The 22833-nt window shown below is 51.3% G+C and overlaps 1 protein-coding gene across 22 annotated transcripts in view; it reads right to left on the reverse strand.

The window, feature by feature from the left end:
• Positions 1-22786, reverse strand: part of Llgl2 (LLGL scribble cell polarity complex component 2) — a 40963-nt gene extending 18177 nt beyond the window's left edge. For 12 of the 22 annotated variants that reach the window (XM_063241654.1, XM_063241642.1, XM_063241646.1 and 9 more), the window contains exons 1-2: positions 21925-22786; positions 10539-10644 (exon numbers count right to left, since the gene is read on the reverse strand). In XM_063241654.1, the coding sequence (XP_063097724.1) occupies positions 10539-10613 (75 nt within the window). In that variant the 5' untranslated portion in view covers positions 10614-10644; positions 21925-22786. Of the gene's footprint in view, positions 1-1309; positions 1378-10538; positions 10645-10768; positions 10788-21924 lie in introns of those variants that run through there. The other 10 variants (XM_063241649.1, XM_013147017.3, XM_063241648.1 and 7 more) reach the window with 8 other exon arrangements.
• Between the last annotated feature and the right edge of the window lie 47 nt (positions 22787-22833).

Below are 22833 nucleotides of genomic sequence, written 5' to 3' on the forward strand. Positions count from 1 at the left end.
ATGTGGGTCAAAGCTACAGGCGTGTCCTGAGGACCTGTGGAGACTGTGCTTCCCTGTAGCTGAGCCCAGTGCTGGACAGACCAGTGGCAGACGGAGGAGCCAACCCAGTTTGGCTATGGTGTCATAGCCAAACTCAGACCCACCCATTCGCACCCCTGCAGCCCTGTTTGGAGCCCAGCCCTGGCCACATAGCCATCGCCATGAGTTCATGGTCCAGGAACGACGCCGGGCAGCAGTACAACTCTTTCCCTGTAGCCGGGGAGGCACTGGGCCACTGTAGGAGACCCTAGTCCTTCAGGAAAGAAACTGGTGGCCCCACAGCTCCAGGATGCCCCCATGGATTAAAGGCACCTTGGTGTCCCAATCCAGCTGGGGACTGGCCAAGGTCCCCACCTCTAGTCAGCTCTACCCCAAGGGCCCTGGTCACTCAATCCTCAATCATCTTTCCCACTGAGGAAACTTCTGGAGCACTGCTGCAGGCACATGCATCTGTTCAGTTTTTTTCTCCCCCCCCCCCTTTGGCACTGGGGATCAAACTCATAACCTCATGCTTGCTAGACAAGTGCTTATTCCACTGAGCTAAAACCCTAATCCCTAGCCCCTCAGTTGAGTTCTTATTACAGAAGTAACTACACTGCACAAAGCTTGGAATGTACAGAAAACCCAATTGGAAGTAGCCTTTGCTAACTTCAGAGTGTGTATCTTTTGTGTCTTTTCTGTGTCTGTGAGTGGTGTATGTATTTGTACATACATACTTTTTTTTTGGTTCTGGGAACTGAAGGCAAGACCTTGTGCTTGCCAGGCAGGTGCTTAGGCCACTAAGCTATATCCCCAGCCCTGTTTTCTTTCTTTCTCTCTTTCTTTCTTTTTTTTTTTTTGAGTACTGTAAATAAAACCCAGGGCCTTTTAACATGCCAAGGAAATGCTCTTCCACTAAGCTTATACCCCAGCACCATCTCCCTTTTTGATACAGGGACTTAAGTTGCTAAATTGCCTAGGCTAGGCTGAAACTTAGGATCTTGCCTCGGCCTCCTGAACAGCTGGGATCTGCATGTGCACCACACTTTACTCATTTATTTTTTTAATTAGTGGTATTTTATTGTTTTCCCTTGGGCATTGTTTTTTTGTTTTTTCTTGTGCTGGCAATCAAACAGGGCCTTGTGCACGTTAGGGAAACACTCCACCGAGCCACCTCAGCCTGTGTGTGTTCACTTAGAAACAGATCTCACACACAGACACACGGACACACGCACACACACACCCTGGCACATTCCTATGAGTTTGTAACCTGTTTCCTACTCAAACCTACCTGGTTGTTAAAAGTTCTCAAACAAGGGGTTGGGGATTTAGCTCAGCGGCAGTCTGAGTTCGATCCCGCTACAGATAAAAAGACAAAAAAAAAAAGTTCTCAGACAACTTTTAGACAATGAGAGGTGGCACTGCCTTGCTCACCAGGCCTCTGTCATTGAATGTTCAGTCTGGTTCTCTAGTCTTTGTAATCGCCAGCAACACTGACAAATCTTTCTCGGTCGCCAGTCCTTGCCTGCGACGCTGGGTATTTTCTGAGGCACATGCCCCAGGGAAGAAACTTCAGGGTGAAAAGTTAAAATGCATGAATATAAACACCACTGATTCAGACGGGCAAACCACCTTTGGAAAGGTTTTCCTTTTTCTTTTTTTTTTTTCTTGGTGGCACAAGGATTGAATCCAAAGGCTTTGGACTGAGCTACATCTCCAGTCCAAAATTTTTTTCTTTTTACTTTTGAGATAGGGTATCATTAAGCTGCCTAACTGCCCAAGCTGGACTCTAATTTAGTATCCTCCTGCCTCAGCCTCCCACACTGCGGGATTACAGGCAAGTGCCACCACACCTGGCTGAGGTTCTGCTATTTAGTCAGCTACCCTACAAGCACCCCGGGGGACAGTAATACTGCCAAACTAGGTTTGAGCAGAGCATGCAGTGACAAGCAGTTGCTTTACAGATTTTTTTTTTCTCCGTTTTTCAAACATGGAGACTGCCCTGCTGCAATGAGGCACCTTCTCTAGGCCCAGAGCTCTCCTTACAGCTGTATTTAGCCATCTTGTCAGGTCTCCAAGCAGCAGAGAAAGATAAGCCCTTGGTGACAGCAGCTATGATAGCTTAGCAAACTCCACAGCTGCTCACCTCCCGCCAGCCCAGTCGGTCAGTGGTTCACAGGAGGAGGCCCATGCAGGGTTGAGCCGGGACTCCAGGGCTGAATGGAACAGAGGAGGTGGGGTCAGGAATACAATCTGCCCTGCAACTGGCTGACTACCTGGGTGGGACAGCCAGGAGGGACCTGTGGGGATAAAAGCCCCCAAGGCTGCCCAGTCTCCATCCAGCTATGTAAAAAATGCAAAGCTTGGACAAGCCCTGGGTAGATAGCTGAGTGTCTGGAATGTAAACATTCCCCAGAAAAAAAGGGCAAGAAATGGATAAGCTACTACATGATACAAGCTCCCTGGGGGCCCAGCTGGGCCTCCACCAGCCCCAGGTTACAGGGGCCTCAGGAAGTAAGCCATGGTGCACAGGAGGTTCCCTGGACAAGTAGCATTTTGCCCTGAGCAGCCACAGCTCAGGGTAAAAGCCTCTGGAATTTGGAATCTGGAATCTGGAATCTGGAGGGCCCTTGGGAACTTATCCTTGGAAGCTGGGTGACCAGCCCCCACACCTTGAGCTGCCCAGAACAGCAACCCTGAAACAAAGCATTTGCAGTGTGGTCAGTCCCCCCAAGGAGCAGGTTTTCACATTTTTCCTCATTTCAATTAATTTACATTTTAAAAGGGACGTTCCATTCAGTTATTGGACAACTTCCAAGTGTGTCTAGCACAAGAGGAGTTCCAAAAGAACAGGGGCTAGACTCAGGCAAACTAATCTCAAATCCCCTTTTTGGATTGTAAATCTTCTGAATTCTAAATAGAGTGTGTCAGAATTGAGATGTGCTAGCAGTGTAAAATATACACATAGTTTGAAGACTTTGCAATTTTTTAAAAAGCCAAATAGCAAAGAATATAATAGTATTTTGTATTGCCTATATGTCAAAACAATATTATTTTAAATGAGATATGTGTGGGGGCATAATCCCCACTACTTGGGAGGCTGAGGCAGGAGGACTATAAGTCTGAGGCCAGCGTGGGCAACTTAGATTCTGTAAAGTAGAATTCTAAAAATAACTGGGGATACAGATTAGTGGAACAGCTTGCCCAGCATTGCACCTGAGTCCCTAGTACCACACACACACACACACACACACACACACACACACAAGTATATATTGGATTAAAGATGATTTATTATTAAAATTAATTTCAATTGTTTAATATATTTTATAGTGCAGCTTCTAGAAAATTTAAAATTATATATGTAGCTTAGTTCAGGTATGGTGGTACACACTTGCAATCTCAGTACCTGGAAGGCTAAAATACGAGGATCGCTTCAATTTCAGGGACAGCCTGGACCACACAGTGAGTTCAAGATTAGCCTGAACTACACGGCCAAACCCTGTCTCAAAAAACAAAAAAGACCAGATGTGGTGGTGCATTCCCATAATCCCAGCATTCAGGAGGCTGAGGCAAGAGGATAACCATGAGTTCAAGGCCAGCCTGGGCTACACAGTGAGTTCAATGTCAGCCTGAACTATGTAGCAAGACAGTGTCAAAAAAACAAACAAAACCAGACCACACACACACACACACACACACACACACACACACTCTTATATTCCTATTGGACCAGTGTCTCAAGTCATAGGCAAGAAAATGAAGCCAAATAAGAACAGGTCTGCAGTTTCTGTTGGGCTCTCAGGCCACGCATTATCCCATCAACTCCCAGCAGTCCTAACATCTCATCTAAGTTCCTCCTGCTGCACAGCAGCTTCTTTAAGCCAGAAGACAAGGAGTTTGGGCCCGTCCTCCAGTCACCCACACTGATTCTTCATGTCCTGCAGGGTCTGGGGCTACTGTGGCCCCCCTCCCTCCCATCTCCACCTTCTGGCTACAGCCCAGAACAGGCCCTTCTGCCTTGAGATGGCCTCCGTGCTTAGCAAGCACTTCAAGCTACTTTGGCTTTGAGCCCATGCTCTACCTGGAGCGGAACACCAAGAGACAGCCCAGGAGCCTCAGCCTGCCCACCAAGTTTCTCATCTTTGGTTCTTTTTTGTTGCTATTGTTTTGTTTTTACTGTTTTAAGACAAGGTTTCTCTATGCAGTTTAGGCTGGACTTGAACTTCCTTTTGCAACCCAGCCTGGCCTCAAACTCGCAGTAACCCTCCTACCTCAGCCTCCAGAGTGCTCCAAGGTGCTCATCTTTCTATCAGATCCCTTCTAGCTCCTGAGGGACCAAGGCCATATGAGTGTGATACAAGTGCAGTAAACTCCATAGTAACTCGTTGGACAGGGCCTGAGTGAGGGGGTTCAAATGTAAATAATGCGGCTTTCCGGGAATTCCCCAGGCCAGGCATGCAAATAAGACCCACAGATTCCCAAGGAGTTGACTGGGTGAGCAGCAGAGCCAGGCAGAAGTGTGAGCCAGCTGGGCAGGGAGGTCTACAGGCCCAGGGAGTCTTGCTAGGATTGGGGAAAAGGGGATGTGAATTTGGAAAGAAGTGGTCCATTGATCAAAGTGAAGGGAGGAGCCAGAAACCAACCCTGGGGCAGGCAGGTGGGTGTGTCTACAGGAAACCAGGGAAAGGAAGGTACGAGACCCCACCAGCCCCAGCCCTGGCTTGGGCCTGGATGTCTCAGAACGCTGAACCTCAGGACTCTGCTACAGTCCTTGCTGTTCCTCCCCAACACTTAACTCTTTTAAACCTTGGCATCACTGAAAGAACCATGAGGTGGACAGCATGCATGGTGGTGCGTGCCTGTAATCCCAGCATTTGGGAGGCTGAGGCAGGAGGATCACTGTGAGTTCAAGGCCAGGCTGGGATACACAGTGAGTTTATAAGCCAGCCTTAATTACACAGACAAGAACTAGGAAACTGTTTACAAAACAAAACAACACAACCCTGGTGTTGTGACCTTGTCTAGGGCTTAGGAAGACTTCTAGGTCCCCAGCAGGTGGAGTACAGAAGGCCACCCTCAAAGCAGGGTGCATCCAGAGGGTACGGGAGGTGGGCTCAGCCCCAGGGTTGCCCTGCTGTGCAACTTCCACAGCACTGGCAACCCTAAGAGACCCCTCGGTCAGGAGAGGGGCAGGGGCTCAGTCTGGGGCAGCTGGCACAGCAGGATTCCCAGACCACCCCTGGGACAGAGACCCTAGCTCCCTCCAGCTCGGGATCAAAAGAGGAGCCCATGAGAACTGGGTGTCCTGCCTCCTGGCCCTTCCCCAACCTGCTACCTGGCTCAGGTGACCTCTGCCAAGGGTAGTGAACAATGACCTCTGTTGAGGAGGGCGGGGACACAGATTTGCAGGGTCACCAAACTGCAGAGCTAGCTGCTGGCCAGTGTGAGAGAAAAAGGCCATCTGTCTCCTCCTGGCTCTAGGGCGGGGGTTCAGATCCCCAAAAGGGAAGGGGCTAAGTGAGGGCTGTTTGTCAGAGACAGTGGAGGCCCTCTCTCCTTCCCTCTGCGGGGAGGACCCTGTACAGCACAAAGGATCTGAGGAGTCCCCAGTATTTGTCAGGGAGTAGAAAAGAAAAATGACGGGGTGCAGAGCTCCAACAGGCAGCCCAGGGCCCCAGGGGACACATGGGCCAGGCTGGCTGGGTGGTTCTGCGCGATACTGGGTGTGGTCACCTCAGATTCCTGGTGGTGGCAGCAACCTGGCCCTCCCTGTGTGGCTGTCACCTGACACCAGGGACCCAGTCTTGCAAAAGCCAACATAAACCACCTGGCCCTGGGAAGGGACGGTTGGCCAGGAACAGGTTGTTTGTCTATCCAAGACTGGGGGTGGGGTTGTGGAGCCTGTGCCAGGCCAGAAATGGCTGAGCAGGTGCCTCTGCAGCCTCTGGAGACAGACACCAGGGCCTTCTCATGAGCATGGCAGTTCAGATGTACCAGGGCGGGAACAGGCCCTGCTGGCTGACTTAACCTAACTTCCCACTGCAGTGATAATGACTGCTGCACAGATGAAGAAACTGAGGCTCAGAGAGGTGAATTCGCAAGACCACACAGCCAGTCAGCAGAGGACAGGATTGTCCTCATCCTCAGCCACTGCCCTCAGGCGTATGCTCAGACTGCACAAACCCTGGAGGTCTCGGCTTCCTCACCTGTGGAGCAGGGACAGCACCCATCTCGCCGCGTGCAGAGGGTGGCTGTGCAAGCCACTAGTTAAAGCAATTAACCTCACTCCGTACAGTGGCTAGGGTACAGGGATTGTCACAACTCCTGTCTTATAAAGGAAATGGAGGCACGGAGAAACTTCGTGACGTTTCCACAGCCACACAGTGTGAAGCTAGCAGAGCCCACATCCAGACCCAGGCTGTCTGTGCTAAGCCCCTGCCCCTGCCCACTCTCCTACCCAGTCCCCTGATGCCTGGCACTCAGAGAGCTCCTGCCAAACTATAGTTGTCCCTGCAGCAGTGTCTGGAGACTCTGCTCATGGTCACAAATTCTACCCAGGTGCATCAGCTCTCTAGACTCCTGGGGCAATGTTCCTTCTCTCTCTGGGCAGCTTGCTAGCAATGAGTACAAAGGAGTTTGGCTAGAAGGAAGGTACTAGACAGAAAGGCCCAGAACTGGTTTAGAAGCTAGTGTTTGTAAGCCACTGCAGTTGAGCGCAGGCTGGTGGCACTGTTCTGTTTTCCTACCCACAAGGAAAAGGCAACTGGGTCTTAGGACTATAATCTCAGAAGAGGTGACTGCAGTCCCCAGATACAGGCACTCTCCAGGGGTCTGACACCCACCTGCATCTGATCTACACTAATGACCCATTTGGTACTCAGGGGCCAGCTCAGTACACACATTGTCTGCTGGCCTCTCCCTCCCTTGAGGAGTCCCAGGCTCCCTAGATTCACCCTCAAGCCAGTAACACCTGCAGAACTGGGCCGTTCAAAACTGTAGCCACAAATTAGAGATGGTTGTGTACACCTGTAATCCCAGCAATTGGAAGACTAACACAGAAAGATTGAGGAAAATTTTGAGCCCAACCTTGGGCTACATAGTGAGTTCAAGATCAGCTTGAAATGTACAGCAACACCGTGTCTTAAAAAACAGCAACAACAGAAAAAAAAAGAGAGAAACTGCAGCCATAATTGTGCACAGCTCTATGTTTACATATAGACTCACCTACTCCTCACACCAAGCCTACGGACAAGCTTTAACATCACCGCCATTTGAGATGAGGGACCTGCCTGGGGTCACACACCAAGTGTCCCAGCCGGGTGTCACGGTTGGGTACTGACCACCGGGAAAACTGCCCTTTGATGAATAGAGATCATTGTTTCTCTTCTGTCCAAATCAAAATGATCAAAATGTATCACTGTCCCTGAAACTTGCTCTTGTGCTTGGCGCCACTACTCACACAGGATGGAGACCTCGTGGACCTCCTAGACACCCAGCTCCCTTCCCTGTGCCCTGTCCCCTCACTTCCACCAACATGTAGCACAGGTTCTCATCAACTATGCCCTAACTGGTTCCCTGTTCTAGCACTTCTCGACCAGAAGCAATCTTACCCTCTCCAGGAGATATTCTGCAAAGTCTAGAGGTATTTTGGGTTGTCACGTGGTGTGTGTGTGAGGCGGGTGACTAGTGGGATGAACAGCATCTAGTTGGTAGGAAGCAGGGCTGCTGCTAAATATCCCACAATGCTGGGTGCAGACCCCATGCCCCAACTGGTCCCAGAAGTCTCCAAGGCCAGGTTTGAGAGGCCTGGCCCCTCACAGCCTGTGGGGTGTCTCCTCCAGACATTTAGTTTGCTTGCTTTAGTGAGGAAAAAATCCCTACCCCAGCTTTCAAAACTGTCAGTGTAACTACTCATCCCCTGCTCAAAATCCACCTAGGTGTAGGTGTCAGATGAGGCCCACGCTCCCAGGCTCCCTTCTGGTCCGTGGTCCACAGGTCACCAAACGCTGAACCAATCAGGGTACAAAACTCTCCCCCACCCTTTTGGCTCCATTCCTTTCCCAGAGCCTGAGGAAACTTTGAGACTATCTGGGGCTATCTGCTCCCCTCACCCTGTCCCCTTCCTCTCTACTCTGAAAAGGGCCTCAGTCCTACCCTTCCTAAATGCTGAAGGCTGAGGCCTTCCCCTCTGAGATCTCCACAGACCTTAGCCTTGGGCTGCATACGGGGTAGGTGCTTAATGCAGTTTCTTGCTTGTAAATGGCAGGAGAAAGGGAGAGAAGGCAGGAACAACCCAAGAAGCCTCTCCCCTTGTCAGGTTTGCAGTGGCATTGGCAAATTTGGGTACCACCAGATTCCTTCACTCCAGCCCCACCCCAGCCTCACCCATTACATCTAGGGAACTTGGGGAGGGGGGTCTTGTCTCTTTGCTGAGCCTGTCTGTCTGGTTTCTGCTGGAACTGGCCACCTTTGCTGACAGTGAGAGAGAGAGAGATCCATGCTTCATCTAGGGGGTGGACCCAGGTGCCCCCAGTACCTATGGTATTATCCCTTAAGGGCAAAGTTGGCAAGCTCCAGGGGTCCTGAGATCCCCCCACCACCATTCCAACATCTGTACTCCCATTTCCCATGGCCCCAAAGCAAACACTGAGAAGCATTCATGTAGGAAACCTGGATTTCAGAGGCAGATGCCTTACACAAAAGCAGCATGTGACACCCTTTGCCACAGGACAAGACCCCCTGGCCCAATTCTCCTAACACAGCAAGATATGAGAGGCACCTCTCCAGCCCTGCCCCCTCCCCGCAAATCCCCAGCAGCTAATGTCCCTGGGCCACTAGACCTAGCACTGAAGTTAGCTGACCACACATAAAGCCCGTAGCAAGTCTACAGCATAGGTGACGGACACACAGTCACCCAGCTTGGACAAAGCAAGGCTGCGTATGAATTTGGGCGAACTGACATTTCTCAGGAGAAAAAAAAAAAAGGATGATTCTTCATTTTCCAGAAAGAGAGGTGCTTTTTATTTGCTTTTTGGGTGGTTTTGTTTTGTCTGTCTGTCTGAGACAGGCCTAACAAGAAAGATGCTTCCCCACCTGTCCAGTCTAACATTCACTGGTTCTTTGAGAGAAAAAGCAGCTCAAACTGAAGTTCCCAACAAAATTGAGATTTCCAGCAAGAGGTGTAGTTTGTTTGTTTATTAGACAGGGTCTCACTATGCCATTCAGGCTGGCCTTGGGCTCACTTTGTAGCCCAAGCTGGTTTCAAACTTGCAACAATCCACCACCCGCCTCAGCCTCCTGAGTACTAGGATGACAGAAGGACGTCACCACGCCCAGCCTGGGGGTGTGGTTTAGTATGTATGAGGGCTCAGGTTCAAGCCCCAGCAGAATTAAAAAAACAACAAAACTGAGTGTGGTGGCACATACCTACAATCCCGGCATTGGGGAGGCTGAGACCGGAGGATCATTGTAAGTTTGAAGATAGCCTGAGCTATGTAGTGAGTTGAAGGCCAGCCCAGCCTGACCTGCACGGGAGATGCTGTTTAAAAAAAAGTGAGAATCCTACCTGTGAACTCATACTGGAAGATTAGGCCCCTAGGGGTGGAATATCATGATGTTCCCCTTCCTGAAGCCCACTTGCAGCAGAGATCAAAGCAGAGAAAAAAAAAAAAAAAAAAAAACAGAGAAGAGAGGGCTAATTATCCCCAAGCTGCTCCAGATTACTAAGTGGCAACAGCCATGACCAAATAAGCCACTGGGTGCTCCTGTTTACAGGGCAACACTGACCCTTCAGGCTCTGGCTTGAGCTCCCTCCAGCAGGTCCTGCAGAGCTTCTACCAGGGACTTAGGAACAGCACTGAAATAGCCAGCTGCCAACCCTGACTCTTTCAGAGTGCCTCTCCTCTCGCCTGGGCCTGCAGCCTGCCAGAGAAAACCAAGCATCCAGCCTGCTGAAAGCAGTGTTCTCTTTTTGGGGTAATCTGAGGAGGGAGGGAACAGTCATGTGGAAACTCTCAGTCCCCTAGGGTCATGGCATCACTGGAACAGTATTAGACCTTGACACAGGACTCAGCATTCTTTCATCTTTTCTGTCCCTAAACCTCCAGAGAAGGCGTGCAGAACATACTGTTTTATACCCATTTCATAGGGGGAAAACTAAGACTTCATAGAGTGACTTATAAAGGTTAAACAGCCAGCCAGCCAGCAAGAGACCTGGGACGAGGAGTCCCAACTTCTGAGTATCCCACTGCCCTTTCCCAGGAATGCCCTCTGATCACACTCCATTTCCAAAGTCACATTCTGGGCTGGGGATTTAGCTCCGTGGCCTAAGTGCCTGCCTGTGCAAGGTCATGAGTTAGATCCCTGGTACAAAAAGAAAGAACCAAAGTCAAATTCTCTGAGACATTTTAGGAAGCACCAAGTAAGTGCCTTCATCGGAGAGAAGGAAAGCTGACTCGCCGGCCACGGCGTGATGACTGAACTCCAGCCTGGGATCCGGCTCTCCTGCCCTCACTTACCTTGTTAAATTGGAACAGGTCTCGCTTGAGCCTCTCCCGTGCAGGGTCGTGCCCTGGTCTCAGGAAACGCCTCATCTTGCTTCGTTTGTAGCTTCCCACTGGAGACCTGCAGAGAAGGGAAGGAGCCTTTGAGGCCTCTTCCAGGGCTGTGCTGGTCCCTGAGTCCCAGCCGGCAGCAGCCTGTGGGCTTTCTCCCACAAAGGCCAGAGCCACCCCGGCTTCCTGTATACCAAATGCAATCTGGTCCCCAGGAGGATGAAGAGACCTTAGAACCCGGAGCCCTAGACTTGTCCCAGGCCAGGCTTGCTCCTGGCTGGTTAATGCTCTAATGCCACCTTAGCCTCATATGGGAACAGAGGAAGCTAGGGAAGGAAGCCACTTAGCCCGGCTTTATAGGAACAAGGAGGGCCAGCAAGGCCCTAAGGTTAATTAGCTTAATTGTTAACCTGTTTTCTTAAAAAACTATAAAAGTCTGGCTAACCAAAAAAAGAGAAACTTCGTGAGCCTCCCTCCAGAAGAGGGGTAAGGTGGAAATGCAAAAGCTGTCCTGGAACTCCCCATTCGAGCCTAAATGGGGTTAGGGAGAGGCCGGGCACAGAGGGACCATCTGGGGCCAGCAACCTCTTTTCACTTCAGAGAGACTCTCACTCAGGTCTCTACAATCAGCCAAGCCATGGGAACTTCAGTCAGGGGGGCAGGGGGTACCCCGCCCGGGGCACTAGTCCATCCCATAGGGCCACGGGGCTCTCTACAGCAGGCTCAGGCCCAGCTTTCCTACTGATCCCCACCCCATTTCCAGCTCATGCCTCCCCCACTTCCAGCACCCCTGGGGTCTAGTGGGGAGTGCTCAAAACAGCCCCCTTTCCAGGGACCCAAGTGTAGTATAATCCAAAGAAATCTGCGCTCAATAAGAAAGCAGCTCAAGGCCCCCAACCCATCTAGCCACACAAAATACATTCCTAGTCCAAAGGGAAACTATTTCTGGATTATCTTTGGGGGAGGAGGCACAGACATCTGTACTGTGCTTCCGGCTCCAGGAGCAAGGCCTCCCACGAACAACAGGACACCAAGGCCTGCCCTTGGCAAACATGACGGCCAAGGCCCAGTCTGGAAATGGCTCCATTTAGTCCACACCTACAAAGGGAAGGCAAGCAGATCCAGTCCTCACCAGGGAGGAGCTTACTCTAGGTAAGACAGGTAGAGACAGGCCAGCTCAGTGTGCTAAGGGCAGGAGTGGGGCAGGGAAAGGGGCGTCTGGCCTGCACTGGGGAGTGGGATCCTATCAAAGCTGAGGCCTAAATGATGCCCTGAAGATTTTCAGCTCCTTGGGAATGAGGAAAAATTAATCACAGTGCTAGAAGAAGAGCTTAGTGACAGAGCACCCGTCTGTCATGCACAAGGCCCTGGGTTTGCCCCCCAGGATTTTAAAAAAAATCACTAGGCCAGGAGTTCACATATGAAATGAAACCTGAGGATCTAAGACTGGGGCTTGACACTGGGAACAACTGCCCATCGCATGCAATGTGTGTGACAAAGTTGGCAGGACTTCTGGCAAAGTAATTAGGGCTTGCCATGCTGGGAGGGCATCATTTTACTCTGCATTCATGCTATAAGAGAGGCAGAGACCCACATCTCTGTAAATGAAAAGCCTGGCACGGCTGGTCACTTCCAACCTTCTGAGCACTGTCACCCCCGAGGGATAACCAAAGACCATTACTTGCAAAACGGGCGGGGGTGGTGCCCCTTCACATTTTGGGAGAGTCAGCAGAGCCGCGCTTCCCACCCCTGGTAGCTTTCCCAGTCTTCTAGCAGGTAGCTTGGAAAGTCCCACTTGATCAGAGGGCCCAAGGGTCAGAGAACACAAAAGCCCCCAGGGCTCCTGGGCTTGGAAGCAAAAACAGAGTCCTGGTGACCCTGTAGGGATCTGGGCCTCTGGACAAACAGCTGAATCTGCTAGAATGCTGTGGGGGAGGGAAGAACAGTAAATCAGCATTTGCTGGGTTCCTAGGGTGCCAGCTCTCACCTGCCTTCTCTGGGTCAGAAGGCAGAGGAACCCAGAGTGACTCCCCTGGGGAGGAGAAGGGCCTGGAAGACTCAGGGAAACGAACAAGAGGACACAGAACCATGCATGTCAAGGACCTAAGGTACAAGGGTAGAGGACGTGAGAAAGGAGGGGAACGGGTGAGGAGACATCAACTGAGCCAGGAGAGCAAGGACATTCAGTGCCAGCCACCCACCCAGAGGCCGCTCCGAGTGCCCGCTGCACACCAGTCATTGTCCCGAGCACCCTGTGCATTACTGTAAGCACATTTTTAAAAGTTTGCTCAAGCAATCTGTGCTCACTGGAGAAAATGCTAACAACACAGCAGGAAGTGCTCCTTGAACCTCACTGCCAAAGACAGCCAGGGAGAGTTGGTACACATCCTGACCCCCTCTGCAGGCCACATGTAGTCTGTGAAGGTGACACCAACATCATCTCAGTCAGAAACTACCAGAAAGGTAAGTGGAAACTTCCCAGTTAGATGAGGAAACCAAGACTACAGATGCCAGGTAATTTGTCCCAGATCACCAAGTAGGAAGCAGCAGGATGCCAATCTGACCCAAGGCCTAACTCAGATCTCAGGCTTTGGGAGGCAGTGAAGAAGGCTATTATAGGAGAGAAGATTCTTAATTATACCCCTGCCATTAAAGGCAGGGACACCTGGTGACACACTCTCTAGGCTACCAGCTCAGAACCAACCAAGCAATTTGGGGCCAGGAGCTGGCCACTCACGCAGGGATCTGCTGCATACATTCCACAGGGGCCTGGCCCACTGAAGTGGGATGGGTCCAGCACCAGTTCCTCAGTGTAGGCACCTAATACAGAAAGAACAGCCCAAGGCAAGGCAGAAAAATGCAGGTATCATCCCTTCTAGGTAGAAGGGGGCAGTTTGGGACAGGCTAGCAGGCCCTCAGCTCCACCCACCCCAGATACGCAAGATGTCTGCAGAGAGGCTGCATAAAGCAGATCCTGCCTGCTTGACCCACTCAGGTTGGGAGCCAGGAGACTGAAGGGAAAGAGCCCCACATGGGGTCAGTAGCACAGTACTCTGTCCCAAGCACGGTAGCCTTTGGAGACAGCTGTCTGTGAAGCAGGTCAAGAAGCAAGGCCAAATGCTGACTGCTTGGCACAGAGCAGGTCCTGTCCTGGAAGAAGGAAGCTGAAGTAACACAACACAAACCAGCCACTGTGATGATCTCCTACAAAGCAGAGCTTTTGAGCAAATAAAGGATGATGCTAAGCTCTTGTAGCCAGGGCCTACACCTGTACTGCTCACGCATGGGCTGGAATGCTCCCTCCATGCCATGTATTCCTCGGCCTTCTGCTCTGCTGGGAGGTCCCTTTCCCACCATGGTCTGAAACTGCACCTCCTGACATTCTCTCTCTGCCTTGCTCTTCTTAGAGCCTAGGCCACTTGGGCACAGTGAGGAGTTTACTTATTAATCCTGATGACTACCTCGGGAATCTTCCTCAGGAAGTCCCTTGCTGTTGTTTTGTTTTTGTTTTTGCAGCAGTATGGACTGAACCCAGGATCTTTGCACTGAGCTACATCTCCAACTTTTTTTATTTTTCACTTTAAGACAGGGTCTCACTGAGTCACTAAATTGCCTAGCTCAGCGGCATAAGCACCTGCTTTGCAAGTGTGTGGTCGTGAGTTTGATCCCTGGTGCCGATAAAAAAAGAAAAAGACAAAGACAAAAAAAAAAACTTTAAATTGCCTAGCTGGCCTCGAACTTGTGATCCTCTTGCCTCAACCTCACAGAATGTTGGGATTATAGGCCTGTGCCACCATACTCAAATATCTTCTTGTTCTTTTCTTTTCTGGTCATTTTGATACGGGTCTTGCTATGCAGTTGGCCTTGAGCTCACTTTGGAGCCCATGCCGATCTCCAGCTCACAACGACCCGCCTGCCTCAGCCTCCCTAGTGCTGGGATTACAGGCCTGAGCCACCACACCCAACTGTCTTCTTGTTCTTATTCAGTGACTTGTCCTTTTTTGCAGTGTTGCATCCCAAGTGTAAACAGTGAACGATCACTGTTACCTGCCGCACGAGTGAACAGAGGAGGCAACATCTATATTAGTGACCTGAATGAATGACAGGAAACGTCGGCCATGAAGAGATTCAGAGACAGAGTGGGTCAGGCAGGCAGAACAGGTGTAAAGCCTCAAGCTGGAGCAAGTTTGCATGATCCCGAAGCATGAACACAAGTCAGGGCCAAGTGCTCAGAGAACTCAGAGCAAATGACCCAGGATAGACAATGAGGGTTAGAGCCAGGCCTCACAAGCCATATGAAGGGAGCTTCAGTCTAAACCTTTTGGGAACCCCTGACAGTTCTGAGCAGAGGCCTATGCAGGTCCCCTCTCCTTGGTCCCATGCAGGCTGCTCCATCTGTTCAATCTCCACCTATCCCAGGCCTGGTTCATTCAGTCCCTGGGTGTCTCTGTCTGAGATGCCCCCACCAGCACCCCACCCCAGCACATCAAGGTTTCTCCCACAAAGCCTTCCTAGTCTGACCTCCTCCTACCTTGCTACACAGTGGTTAACTGTCCCTTGCACTAAAACAGCTCCTTAAAACTGCCACCCTGCTCCACCCTGCTCACATAGGTACCAAGAGCCCGGTGAGCCCTATTAGGAAATATCTGCCAAATACAGGTGTGGCAGGAGGATTCTAAATTCATGGTCATCCTCCGAAACTTAGTGAAACTCTGTCTTAAAATAAAATATAAAAAAGGGCTTGGAGTCACAGCTCAATGTGAAGGCCCTGGGTTCCACCCACTGTACTGGGTGGGGGAAAAAGCACATACTCAGACAATACTCTGGGAGGGCTAGAGGTTAATGGTGATCTTTTTCCTTCTTTTATCTGTCCCCTAAACAGGGTGATAAGAGGATCAAATGGAGAAGGGAAGAGGCCCTGGTGGTGGGCCTACCTCCATCCTGGCGGTGGAATCACTCCTAACTCTGAGGATGGGGGTCCTCTCTAGCTGTGTCAACCTGCATGGGAAGTGGCACCCTCCCCCCATACACCAATAGGTGCAAAAGCAAAGAAAGCTGGATAATTTGGTGGGTGAAATCAGCTACTGAGAGGAAGATGGGAAAAGAAGCAAGTTCACAAGTTCCACAGGCTAAAGAACCTATAGCTCCCCAAATCCAGCTCCAGGGAGGGATCTGGGCAGTCACTGCCCACTGACTATGGTGCCACCCTTAAGACAGGCCTTCCTAGGAAGGAGCACCACCTTCTCCACCCCTAAAGTTTTCCTAGAGACTGCCCAGCCTTGGTCTCCACGCTGGCCTGTTGTGCCCTCTTGTCGGTGACCAGATCTACCTGTGAGCCATCTCCCTGCTGCTCCTGCAGGAGCAGACCCACAAGGCTCACGGCTGCTGCACAGGAGACCTGCTCACCTGTGGCTGATCCTGTCTCCTTCCCACAAGTCTGTGTCTGGTGTGTGGAACTGCCTTGAGCATTTCCTGTGGGCAGCTGACCCAGCGATTTCCCTCTCTTCTCCCTCACTGCCACTACTGACCAGCAGAAAAGTCCTGCTATGTAGGACAGGTTTTCCACATCCAGACACCCACCTGGAAAAAAATGGGAGAGCTCCCATTCAGGGATGGCTGGAAACGTCACATCTTGCCCTCCCTCCTCACCCTGTGCCTGAGCCCCACACCAGCTCTGGGATACATGCTGACCTCCCTGCCTTTGCAGCTCAGGAGCACTGCACAGACCCCAGGGAAGCCAGCCATAGTAACTCCACTGGGGCCTCCGGTGCAGGGTGGCAGATCTGACTGCACCCTTTGGAGGAAAAAGAGGATCGCCAGGCCACATCACTCATCCCCCACTGGCTTTATTGAATGCTAAAGCATGGTCAAGTGGATCTGGGATGGGCCCATGGGATGGGCCAGCCCCTAAAAAGGCCCTGGGCGGTTCCACAGTCAGGGCAGGACTCCAGACTCCTGGGTTGGTCCATGGCCAAGGAGGCCCGGGGAGCCTCACCCAGGGTCTACCGTGGGTCTCTCCTGCTCTCAGGATCACACCATGTAGAGCTCTCTCCTCTCCCTCTTGCTCAGGCTCCCCACACCCTGCCACCAATCAAGAAACTGTCCTCCCTTCCCTGACATCCTGTGTGAGACTGGTTGTGGCTTTAGCCTGCCGCTGCACCTCCTACTGATGGGAGTGGCAGGGCGGGGCCTCAGCTTCTGCCTGTGCCTGACTTGAGGTGTCCGAGCTGCTTCACCAGGGCCCATGTTGCCCTGGGAAACACAGTCACCAGGCAGGGTCTAGGCCAGCAGCTTAGCAAGTGAACCTTGGCTGAAGGGCACTGCTGTGGAGTAAGAGTGTGTTTGGGAGACACTGGAGAATTATCAGGGGTTAAGTAATAAAAGGACTGAAGATCATGAACTGATGAAACTTGAATGAATCTTAGCAACTGATGCTACTCTTATATATGCATCATTTCATTGAATTGTTACAATCAATCTAGGGTAGTGTCAAGTCTCAAAGAGTAAGAGTTCAAGTTTCTGTTTCAACTGCCATCTGACTGATATTCTCTGGCTCATTTCAAGCCACTCTTGCAAGACACCAGACTGCATGAGGTCAGCCTCTACCCAAGCGCTATCCATCCCAACCCTGGGAGTCCTCCCCAGGCCAGGCCAGCTTCCTTTTGCAGCGCTTCCTCTGCTGCTCCTCCCTGGAGGGTAAGAAGCTGGGATGCAAACATCCTCTGCACTCCTCTGTGGGAGCCTCAGTCCTTCCTTGGCATGTAGCACCAGATTCTCCAAGGAAGTGAGTGGCAGGATGCGGCCAAAGGAAAGAATGAGGAGAGCCACTCCAGGGAGAAGATGGACAACTTGCTGGGGCTGGGGTAGGCAGACACCTTGCCCACATCAGATCGGGCCCTAGCCGAGGGCCTTCCACCTGTCATGACACTTGAACAGTTGGCCTCACAAGCTACTGGAAGACACCAACTTCAGAAGGAAAGGACCGAATTAATTGTTCCCATTGTCTCTCCAGTGACACATGAGAGGCTCTCAAATTTTGAGAACTCTCTTGCTTTAGTAAAGTATCTTGTTCTTGCTGAGGTCCATTCTGACCACCTTTTAAAGCTAGCCAGAGCTGGGCACAGTGGTAGACACTCGGGAGCTAAGGCAGGAGTATCACTATGATTTGAGGTAACGCTGGGCTACACAGTGAGTTCAAGGCCAGCCTGAACTATAGAGCGAGACCCTGTCTCAGAAAGAAAAGAAAGAGACAGACAGACAGAGAGAGAGAAGCAAGCAAGCAAGCTAGCTAGCTAGCTATAGTGCCTGGGGGAATTCCAACTCCTGCTCTAATTCTTTTTTCTACACAACTCATATCACCTGCTAATGCACTGTTTATTACTTAAGCTTACGTTCTGTCATTTATGCTTCCTATTCTTTAAAAAAGAAAGTTTCACAGCAACAGAAACGTTGCTTCAAGGATAACGTCTAGCATCTAGGATGATACTACACATAAGCACTGACAAATACCTGCTAAATCAATGAATGAAAAGTTGTACAACACAGAGATTAACTAGGCAAAGAATGTTGAGGTAGGGCCACAGGGTCCTCAGAGCATCTCTCTATCCTGTTCTTAAGGTGCAAACCATCAGCAAGGTCATATGGACCTCTTATGAGGTACTCTGCTCAGGATATCATTGTGGCCCCTCCCCTAAACCAAGGATCCAGGACATCCAGCTCTTAGGAAAGGAGAATCTCAAAATGATATTATTAACTATTATTTACTAGAGTCAAATAGATCAAGTCCAGATGTCTCTTTTATGAAACCCTGGCACCCTGAGTAAGATGTCTGGAGAGAAAGCTCTAGTTTGTACTGATTCCTAAAGGGTAGAATCAGGTATCTTGCAGTTTCTCAGTCCCCAGGTCCAGAGAAGCCTCTCCTAATACATTGAATTCATTTCTCCCCTAGAAATGGGGAGCAGCACTATGACCCTCCAAAGGACCAGCTTCTTCTAAGGACAAGGAGGGAAAGTATACCAGAACGACCTGGGTATTGCCACAGTACACAGCAAGGGTGGCTCTCCCTCGGATAACCTAGGGAGCCAGGGGTGGGGATAACAAGCAATGCCAGCAGTCCCACTGAGAAATGCCCACGTCCTGTCCCATACCCTGTTTCTCCCTGAAAACTGTGCCCAGGCAGAGGAAAATAAAGTTGCCAAGCAGACCTGGCATGCTCTAGCCAGAGGAGCTGAGATAGTGATATAACCAGCTAAGATAAGAGGGCCTCTCAGAGCTCAGTGCTGTGGATAAGAGAGTCTAGGCCACCAATCTTGCTGCAAGCCACCAACCAGGGCAGACATTAGCCTCACAAGCCTCTAGCCCAGCCCCAAAGTCAGGTGTCTTCACAATTACTCCTAGTTGGTCTGCGAAGTTCAGGAAACTAAACCTTGCCACATTATCTCTAGAAGCTCCTGTCAGTAGTCAGCGTCTCCCAAGGATAGAAGGGGATCAAGAAGAGGATCAAAGATGGCAGAGGCTCCAAACTTTCCAGCTCCATGTACCAGTGTTCCAGAAAGCCAGTAAGCCCTACAAGAGAACCTCTCAGCTCCAAGCAAGGTTGAAATGGAATATTATGGAATTCTCAGACATTCCCTTAAAGCAAGAGAGAATGTGCTCTCCTGTCCCATCTCCCAACAGGGTGTCCAGAATGGACAGTGTAAGCCTTGCCAGCCTGGAAAAGAGAGCAGCAGGCAAGATTTTGCACTCAGGAAAGATCCTCTGCTTAGTCTGTGATCAGTCCTAATTCCTGGCTCCCCCAAGGAACAAGGGAAGTATCAGGGGCCAAAGGAACAGGATAGCAGGTAGGACGGGTCACTGTTCCCTATTACTGAGGAGTATCTTCCCTGATCTCTACAGACTTTGTTTTTAAGACAGGGTCTCACTAAGTTGTTGAAGTTGGTCTTGAACACTATGTAGTCCAGGTTGACCTCGAACTTATGGCAATCCTCCCACCTCAGCCCTAAAGCGCTGGAATTACAGGCATGCACCACCATGCCTGGGCAAGAGACTTCAGAAGATTACTAAATCATGAGACTTCAGCTGATTTCTGATAAGAAGCAAATACCCTCAGTCCAGCAGGTGTTTCCAAAAGGTCCAAGAGCCACCCAAAGGCCTATAAATGCCTGCTATGTTTTATGCTTTTAGGGAAGCTGACAAGTTCCCTGTCCTTGAGTGTTGGCTATGTGCCAGGTCATCAATGTTCATGACATTTTCATCTTCTTGGCAACTTCTGTAAAAATAAGGGTTAGCATGGTTAATTGACTCAGCTAAGGTCACACAGCAAGAACTCCACAAGGCATGATTTAAAGTCACCTGATGCCTAAAAGGGATTACCAAAAAAAAAAAAAAATCTTTTTAAAGACACAGCCTTGCTATTTAACATAGATACACTATGTTGCTCAACCTGCAACCTTCCCTACTCAGCCTCCTGAGTCCTGAGATCAAAGGTTGGTAGCACCTCGTTCAAAATTCTTAACAAACATTATGTTTGGGGAAAACTCTGTCAGACAAGGAGAATCTTTTCTGCCTTTTTTTGGGTACAAGAGAACGAACTCACAACATTGCACTTGTCAGGCAGACACTTATACCGCTGGGACAAATCAACTTACATGTTATAAAAATGTAAAATGTAAGCTCTGGCTTACATTTTATAAAACTTTTCCTTTTTCTTCCATGGTCTATTGTCTTTTTCTCTTTTTATTTATTTATTTATTTTTTGTCTTTTTCCTTTTTATCGGTACCAGGGATCGAACTCACGACTGCCTGCTTGCAAGGCAGGTGCTTATGCCGCTGAGCTAAATCCCCAGCCCCTCTTTTTCTCTTTTTAAACGAACATGAAGGCTGGAATATAGCTCAGCAGCATAAATGCCTGTCTGGCAAGTGCAAGGTTCTGATTTTGATTCCTGGTACCTCCTCCCCAAATAAACAAATGAACATAGGTCACGTGGGACTACAGGGCCTTTTGTTTTTTAATGCTGTTGCCTATTAAAAAGTTACCAAGTATTATTTTAATATAATTAAAATTAAAGAGACTTCTAAAAATATAGTTAAAATTATACTACTCTACCAAAGACACTTCATTACCTCAAAGAAGAGTAGGGATGCAGAATGACCTCAGATGCTGGAGATGCTATCTCAAGCCGAGAGGAAGAGCTGGGTTTGAGTACTGACTGTCACAAATGAGTTCCATGTGGACTGATGATTTAAGAAAACTAACCCTAAATTCCGTGTTCATAAAATAAAGTAGCACCATCTCTCCCATGAACCATCCCTCCCCACACTTGCCTGTGCCCCAGATCACACAGACCCAGATCTTCCTCCAAAGCCACTTCTGACCTCGGCTTCCCCTGGATGGGCCCCACCTTCTCTGTGGCAGGCCTGATCTTCCACCTGCATTTCCTTGTTGGCTGACACACCCTTCTCCCTCTCTTGCCTCCCTTCCTGCTCAGAACCCCTCCGCAGGACCTGGACTCCTTACAGAGCGCCCAGCGCCCAGGGTAAGGGAGCTTGCTCCAACAGTGAGAATTAGAATCCCCTTAGAAAGGGGTGGTGATCTAAACCCCGCCCTCCTCATTCAAAGATCACCTGCCTTGGATGAGTGTCTCTAAGGGTTACAATTCCGCTGTCCTAGTTACACTCATTTCTCCCCACGACCCAAGGCCCAGTATGTCCACCAGCCGTCCAGACACAGCAAACCAAGTTACACTTTCTTTGGCAAGAAGTATCCACTACCTGCCAATTCCCACCGCGCAACCGCCGCCTGTCGGCGTGGAAGAGAGACTAGCTTTAAGCACTAAAGGTGTCCGAAGGCGTGGGGGGGGAGGCCAAGACGGCGAAGCCGCTCCCGCTGGCTTCCTGTGTCCGGGGATTACGAGGCACAAAGGGAAGGCAAGGAGAGCCCAGATGGCAGGGGCAGGGGCTAAGCCGCCAAGGTAACGCCGTCAGCGGAGGCCGGGTCGCGGAAGCCCCGCTCCCGGCCCGGGCGCCCTGCGTGCGAGTCCCGGGACTCCGCCTGCGAACCTCCGTCCGGAACGCTGCCTGGCTGGACACCTGTTCCCTTGCTCCCGAAAGCCAACACTACCGTGCAAACCTAAACCCCAAGTTTGGTCATCGGGAGCAGTCAGGCAGAGAAGTTCTTAGCGGCACTTTCCACAGGTGTCTTTCTCCCAGACTAACCCAACGGACGGCACCAGGGCGAGGCGGAGGAACCGGGCGCAGCCCTCCCTGCCCGGGAAGCCAGGGGTCTCGGTCCTTCCCGCCTCCTCGCGCGAGCACTGGGCACCCCAACGGGTAGGTCGCGCCCAGCACTCACCTGAAACCCGGGCCGGCCCCCACCAGGGCCTCGGGAGTCTCTGCGCCTGCAGCCGGCTTCGCTCGCTCCTTCGCGCTGGCCCACGGGCTGCCGGCCGCCACCTCCTTCCTGCTCACCTCCAGCGCGGGGCGCCGGGAGAGGCGGGGCGCAAGGGCGGCGGAGCCGACGCTATTTACATAGAGGGCGAGCCGGCCGGGCCGTGACTCCGAGAGCCCGCCCCCGGGCCCGGCCGGCCCCCGCAGCCCCGCGCCCCCGAGGCGGGGCCCTGACAAGGGCGCTCTCCAGGGGCGGGGCAGCTCTCCAGCCAATCGACTGCTCCCAGAGCGCAGGGGCGGAGCCTCGACCCGCCCTGGGCCTCACCGGAGCACACCTGGTCGCAGGGTGGCGCGCCACGCCCAGTGTCCCGCCGCCTCCAGGAGGAGGAAATAGTTCCTGGCACACGGGGCGACCTCCAGCTCGTCTCTCGGACCCTGCTCCTGGCGGGAGTCTTCCTCCTACCACAGCTCACCCGGAGCTGTCGAGGGAGGGGCGTAGCGCAGACGGCTCCTCTGGAAAATGAGCCAGGGAAGGGTGGTGGCGGACTAGGGCCAGGTTTCAGGACCCACAGGGGCCCAGAGCCGTGCAGCCCCTTCCCTTGGGACGAACCCTTCCCCCACATTCCGTGGCTACTCCAGAGGCAGGCAGGCACCGGAAGTCCCAAGGGACAGTGAAGAGGCTGGAACTTTTTTAGCTCAAGCAAAGGGAGGGACTGAAGTGACCAGAGGCCAGAGTGGAAGGAGCACGGGGACCAACAGGGACCGCACAGCTGCTGGAGATGGACGTGGGCTTCAAGGTCACCATGGTCACCCTTTCCATGCCGACCTGGCCGCGCTCATAGACCAATGTCACATTGGCTTCACTCTCCTCATA

The sequence above is a fragment of the Cavia porcellus genome, unplaced genomic scaffold (assembly GCF_034190915.1).
Source record: "Cavia porcellus strain 051 isolate PalLab524CR breed Dunkin Hartley unplaced genomic scaffold, mCavPor4.1 scaffold_32, whole genome shotgun sequence".
NCBI classification, from domain to species: domain Eukaryota; kingdom Metazoa; phylum Chordata; class Mammalia; order Rodentia; family Caviidae; genus Cavia; species Cavia porcellus.